Here is a 7,017-nt window from a genome sequence, read left to right as displayed (position 1 = left end):
AAAAAAAAAAAAAAAGAAAGAAAAGAAAAGAAAAGTTGCAAGAATAAGAAAAGTACAAATAGCACTCATATGGCACAAATAATGCCTATATACCCTCACTGAGATTGACCTGTTGTGAACATTTTACCTCATTTGTTTCTCCTGTGATCTCTCATTATCTGTGTGTATGTGTATGCAAACAACATACACAAACAATGTACACACACACACGTATATATGTTTAAAAACACTTGAGGGGGGTCAGGTGCGGTGGCTCATGCCTGTAATCCTAACACTTTGGGAGGCTGAGGCGGGCATATCATTTGAGCTCAGGAGTTCAAGACCAGCCTGGCCAGCCTGGGGAAACCCCATCTCTACTAAAAATACAAAAATTAGCTGGGTGTGGTGCACGCCTGTAGTCCCAGCTACTCCAGAAGCTGAGGCAGGAGAATCGCATGAACTGGGGAGGCAAAGGTTGCAGTGAGCCACGATTCCATCACTGCCCTCCAGGCTGCGTGACAGAGCGAGACTCCATCTCAAAAAATAAAAACAAAAACAAATAAACAAAAAAACACTTGAGGGGAAGTTGCTTATATCATAGTTCCTTACCTCAAAAAACATCAGCGTACATTTCCTAAGAGCTATTCTTTTGCATAATCACAGTGTAGCTATCAGCGTCAGCAAATTAAACATTGAGGTAATACTTCTATTTAAATCTGCAGTCTGTATTGACCCACGTGACCCAATGATACCCTTTGTGGAATTTTTAATTTAAAAATGGATTTTTTTCTACCTTAAAACTATATATACAAAGTCATGTACGAAGTTCATGTGACACTCAGTATACAATTGTGCTATGGCCTCAGCTTCTAATATGTATTATATGTATAGCACATATTAGAGTATATATAGAGTATATTTATGCTAATTTTATTTTTTAGATGATTTTAAATAATTTTGTAGATAACTCGTTGACTTTCAGTTGAGCACAGACTGGCATTCCAGGGTGCTATTTACACTTTATTTGCTGAGAATGCATGTTCACCCTGACACCTGGGTTAAGCAGTTTGTATTTAAATGTTTGATGGAATGCTCTTCCCATTAATAGTGTTCTCTATTACATCCTGAAAGCTGTGATTTAGAAATCTGCTTCACCGTCTATTGCTTGGATCTTAATTCTCTAACATGTTGTCATTCTTCTCCTTTGACTGTAGATCCCCCTTAGCACCTCTGGTACTGTACCGTACCTTGCCTTTCTGTCCAGGTTTGGTGGAATTGACCTATATATAAATGGTATAAAGAGGTAAGTGTTTGTTTGCTCATGTGAAAATGTGAAATTTGAAATGATGAGTAAGAGCTATGACGTGAAGCCATTGGAACTAATCATATCAACAGCTATATATGGAAGATGGGTTTGTAGAGCTTCTCCATATGGAATTTAATGGAATTAATCCAGTCAAGTTTTATTTAGGGAAGATTTTAGCATCTATATAGAATGTATTTCAGAACAAGAGGAATGATACTGTAATAAAATGTAAACATAGAAAATTAAAACCAGACAAAAATAGTTTACTTGCAATATATTTAAAATTGGAATTAATGGAATTTAATTTTGAAGTAAAATATTAAATTGCCAAATTTAAAATTTGTAGGTTTTTATACATTTTTAGTGTTGTTCATTGGAAAGTGATGATGTTTTCGTGGCTAGAAATTAAAAAAAAAAAGATCTTTGTATGAGCTACTTATTTCATAGTTTTTGCATAAAACATGGGACTGTTTTTTTTTTTTTTTTGCAACAACAGCAGATTGGAGTTTGACCTTTAATGTCTCAATCAGCAGTAAACTTATTTATTCTAGTATATGATTTAGGAAATACTGTTTTAGTAATAAAAATATTTACTTATATCTGACTTTAAATGAATAAGCCTCATTTCCTCAGGAGTTGTGTAACCACTTATATTTAAGAATTAAATGTGTAGTTCAGCCACTATGAGAAGCAGTTGGAGATTTCTCAAAGATCTTGGAACTAGCATTGGACCCAGCAATCCCATTACTAGGTATATAGCCCAAGGAAAGCAAATCATTCTACCAAAAGACACATGCACTCATATGTTCATCACAGCACTGGTCACAGTAGCAAAGACATGGAATTAACCAACCAAGGTGCCTAACAATGGTGGATTAAATTTTAAAATGTGGTACATATACACCATGGAATATTATGCAGCCATAAAAAAGAATGAAATCATGTCCTTTGCAGCTGGAGGCCATTATCCTAAGCAAATTAATGCAGGAACAGAAAACCAATACCATATGTTCTCACTTACAAGTGGGGAGCTACACATTGTACATGTGGACATAAAGATGGGAACAGCAGACATGGCAGATGACTAGAGGGTGAAGGGATGGGGACAAGGGCTGAGACACTATTAGGTACTATGCCCACTACCTGGGTGACAGGATTATTTGTACCCCAAACCTCAGCATCAGGCAATATACCCATGTAACAAACCTGCACATGTACTCCTTAATCTAAAATAAAACTTGAGGCTGGTTGTGGTGGCTCACACCTGTAATCCCAGCACTTTGGGAAGCTGAGGTGAGAGGGTCACTTGAGCCCAGGAGTTTGAGACCAGCCTGGATGATATAGTGAGATCTCATCTCTACAAAAAATTTAAAAATTAGCTGAGCATGGTGGCATGCCGCAGATACTCGGGAAGCTAAGGTGGGAGGATCACCTGAACCCGGGAGGTGGAGGCTGCAGTAAGCTGAGATTGTGCACTCCAGCCTGGGTGACAAAGTGAGACTATGTCTCAAAAAAAAAAAAAAAAAAAAAGAATAAAAAATAAAAGTTGAAATTATAAATACACTCTCTAGTTCACTGAAAAAAAACCCCACAAAAGCCAATTAACATCAATTGATAAGAGAAAACTATATTTAATATGAACAAAAGATGGACAAAATCATAGAATGAAGAACTGACCTTCCTAAGGGGATAAAAAAATTAAATTTGATCCTGAAATATTAGAAAATTCTGGTATCATGGCTTTTATGATGGATGCATCACTGATACAGTTTAGGTGTAAGAATCTGTGTCTTGAGGAGGGGGAGATAGGGAATTTCTGTACATGGGTGTAGAGTTTTGATTTTGCAAGATAAAAATGTTCTAGAGATCTTTTGCACAACAATGTGAATATACTTAACACTACTCAACTACACACTTAAAAATGGTTATGTTTTTTGTGCGTGTTTATCACAATTAAAAAAAATAAAGATGGCCAGGCGCAGTGGCTCATGCCTGTAATCCCAGCACTTTGGGAGGCTGAATTGGGCGGATCACCTGAGGTCAGGAGTTCGAGACTAGCCTAGCCAACATTGCAAAACCCCATCTCTACTAAAAATACAAAAATTAGCCGGGTGTGGTGGTGTGTGCCTGTAATCCCAGCGACTCCGGAGGCTGAGGCAGGAGTATCACTTGAACTCAGGAGGCAGAGAATGTAGTGAGCCCAGATTGCACCACTGCACTCCAGCCTGGGTGACAGAGTGAGACTTGGTCTCAAAAAAAAGGAATGAGTGCAGCAGCTCCAGCAAGAGTGACACAGTAGCATCCCCTCCATGTTTTGGAACTTCTCTGGGCTCTCTTTAGTTGGTGCTAAGTGGGGACTAAGATGATTTCCAGGCTCTTTCAAAAGAATGACCGTTTGTCTTATAGGCTGCATATTCTTGTTCTTGACATAAAACCATCCCAATTTTATGAATAACATTCTTGGGTGGACAGTAAACTAGTATGAATATTCTTAGTTGGGAAAGCTAAAACTGGAAAAACTGAAAGCAGGAGAGCCTTTTCTTCCTTATTGTGAAACTTGTCTAATAATCTGAGATGAAAGGGATCATGAGTTACTCTCTTAAACATAAAAGGCTAAACATTTAAACTAAATTTGAAAGATTTCTGATTTACTCGTGAAGCAGAATTATCTTCATTGTTGGAGACAATACATTATAGGGAACAGAGACTTATTTTTCTAGCAATACAGTAGGCTATGTACCATGAACAACACTTCTACTGAAAATAATTAAAATGCTGGATAAAAGGCAAAATATATACATACATTTTAATACATTGCTGAGCTGGCAAGAAAGTAAGGAATCTTCAAAGGCCAAACAGAGTGAAACTTGGGATCTAGAGAAGAGAGCACTCTGTAAAGTCAGCTTCTACCCTGAGGGTATTGGCCAAATCCTGGTGAATTTGTGTATTCAGTTTTGCCATTTGGAGTACGGAGACAAGAGACAAAGCCTAGAAGGCCTTCCCAAGGTGGAAGGACTTAACAAAGGACGGTTGCCTACAAAGTAAGGACCCTACACCCTCAGCGATTACAAATACAAACCTTCATCACAAAAGGGCACAATAAGGAAAACTACCTATTTCAACACTGGTTGAGTGAATAAGGGGAAAATTGTAATTACAAGTTGATTTGCATGAGAGTCTGTGCTTGAGTTCATGCTATGTGTTCTGAAAAGTTGCAGGCAAGGAACTTATTTGAGTAGTCCTGGGCGGGGTGTGCCCTTCTGTGAAAGAATGCATCTTCAACCTATCCCTTGAAGAAATTCCACAGATAAAGTGCCAAGTAACATCAGATCACACACAAAAAATCTTAAAAAACATATGAAGAGACAAAGAATGAGAACTGCAAACCAATAGATGTAATACCCAATAGAATCAGGTCTCCAAACACTCGAAACGTTGGAACTATCAAAGAATGAGAACTGCAAACAAATAGATATCATACCAAATAGAATCAGATCTCCAAACACTCGAAACATTGGAGCTATCAAAGAATGAGAACTGCAAACAAATAGATATAATACCCAATAGAATCAGATCTCCAAACACTCAAAACATTGAAACTGTCAAAGAATGAGGACTGCAAACCAATAGATGTCATATCCAACAGAATCAGGTCCCCAAACACTTGAAATATTGGAACTATCATGTATGTAATCTAAAACTAGTGTTTTAATGTGTTTAAAGAAATGAAAGAATAGATTCAAAATATGAATGCAAAACAGGCAATAAAGTGAATATTTGAAGAAGTATAAAATAGAACTTCTGAAAAATCTGATTGTAGATGTAAAATACAGTGGATGGGTAAAAATAGTGGATTAAACACAGCTGAAAGGAACATTTGTGGAATGAGAGAGAGCTCTGAAGAAACTACCTAGAATGCAGTACAGAAAGACAAAAAATACAAAATTAGGAGGACAGGCGTAAGAGACATGGAAGACGGAAGAAGAGGCCTAACATACTTCTAATTGGATTTCCAAAAAGATACCTGTCTTAGTCTGTTCTATGCTGCTGTAACAGAATACCTGAGACTGGGTACTATAGTTTGTAAGAAAAGAAATTTATTTCTCATAGTTCTTGAAGCTAGGCAGTCCAAGATCAAGGCAGCAGTGTGTGGTGAAGGCCTCTTTATTGCATCCTCATATAGTGGAAGGAGGAAGGGCAAGAGAATATTGGCGCCCTCTGACAAGACCTTTTATAAGGGCATCTGAGGCTGGGCGCAGTGGCTCACGCCTGTAATCCCAGGCTCCTGTGACCTGTGTGCCAATCAAGAAGGCTGATCTTTTGTGTCTAGCACATGTTTTTAAGGCTCACCCATGTTACAGCATGAATTAGTACCTCATTCCTTTTTATGAATGAGCTCAAAATGCTTGGGAGGCCAAGGTGGGTGGATCACTTGAGGTTAGGAACTGAAGACCAGCCTGGCCAACATGGTGAAACCCCGTCTCTGCTAAAAATACAAAAATTAGCTGGGTGTGGTGGTGCATGCCTGTGGTCCTAGCTACTTGCTTGGGAGGCTGAGGCAGGAGAATCGCTTGAACCCAGGAGCCGAAGGTTGCAGTGAGCTGAGATTGTGCCAGAGTGAGACTCCCATCTCAGAAAAAAAAAAAAAAGTACCTAATTCCATTCAAGAGGGCGGAACCTTCAGGCCTAACCAACTCTTAATCTTCTCACAGTGGCAACACCTAAATTTTGGAGGAACACCTTCAACCCATAGCAATATAAGAGAAAGAACGGGGCAGAGATCATATTTGAAAAGATAATGGCTGAGAATCTCAAGCCAGATAAATAAAAAGAAATGCCTATCTAGACATTATCACAGTGAAACTGCAGACATCAAAACCAAAGAGAAAATGTTATAGGCAGTGAGAAGAAAAACAGAATTGACTTCAGAGGAGTGACAATTAGACTGACACCAACTTCTCAACAGTGACAGTGAAGGCTATAAGGTAATGAAATAATCTTTTCAGTATTCTGACATAAAATATTTGTCATCCCAGAACTCTATACTATATACTATATTTCTTTTCTTTCTTTCTTTCTTTTTTTTTGAGACAGAGTCTTGCTGTCACCCAGGCTGGAGTGCAGTGGTGCGATCTCCGCTCACTGCAACTTCTGCCTCCTGGATTCAAGCGGTTCTCCTGTCTCAACCTCCCAAGTAGCTGTGATTACAGGTGTGTTCCACCATGCCCGGCTAATTTTTGTACTTTTAGTAGAGATGCAGTTTTGCCATGTTGGCCAGGCTGGTCTCAAACTCCCGACCTCAGGTGATCCGCCTGCCTCAGCCTCCCAAAGTGCTGGGATTATAGGTGTGAGCCACCGCACCCAGCCTCTATACCGTATTTCTAAAAATAAGAGTAAGTTTTTTCTGTGGTAGCCCATGGGACCCTCATCTAGTGATACCGGAGTACTTGGAAAAAGCAAAAACATCTGGCACCTCTGCCTACTGTGTTCCAACAAGAACTGTTTCAACCAGAGCTCGTATAATTTCTTCACATCAACTTTCATAAAAATAAGAGGTAGTGATTGCATTATCAGGTCATTACACTGGGGCTGGATTTTGGGACATAGATGGAGGTGCAGCTCAAATTCCCTGAATTTGTGGTGGTGGGATTTCATATTCTGGTCACAGCAATTCCCTTCTGGAAATATGTTTGGGGATATCGCTTTTTTTTTTTTTTTTTTTTTTTTTTTTT

General features: G+C 38.7%; 1 protein-coding gene across 2 annotated transcripts in view; it reads left to right on the top strand.

The window, feature by feature from the left end:
• The window catches only part of EFCAB6 (EF-hand calcium binding domain 6), a 324,746-nt gene that overhangs the window by 53,252 nt on the left and 264,477 nt on the right, over positions 1-7,017 (top strand). For both annotated transcript variants that reach the window (XM_017850033.1, XM_017850035.1), the window contains exon 5: positions 1,194-1,282. Coding sequence is in view for 1 of the 2 variants with exons in the window: in XM_017850035.1 (XP_017705524.1) it covers positions 1,194-1,282 (89 nt within the window). In the remaining variant the exon portion in view is untranslated. The remainder of the gene's footprint in view (positions 1-1,193; positions 1,283-7,017) is intronic.

Source organism: Rhinopithecus bieti, unplaced genomic scaffold (assembly GCF_001698545.2).
Source record: "Rhinopithecus bieti isolate Rb0 unplaced genomic scaffold, ASM169854v2 scaffold_33210, whole genome shotgun sequence".
In the NCBI taxonomy this organism is placed as follows: Eukaryota; Metazoa; Chordata; class Mammalia; order Primates; family Cercopithecidae; genus Rhinopithecus; species Rhinopithecus bieti.
The sequence above is the reverse complement of the archived record's forward strand: the minus strand, read 5'-3'. Positions and strand labels throughout refer to the sequence as shown.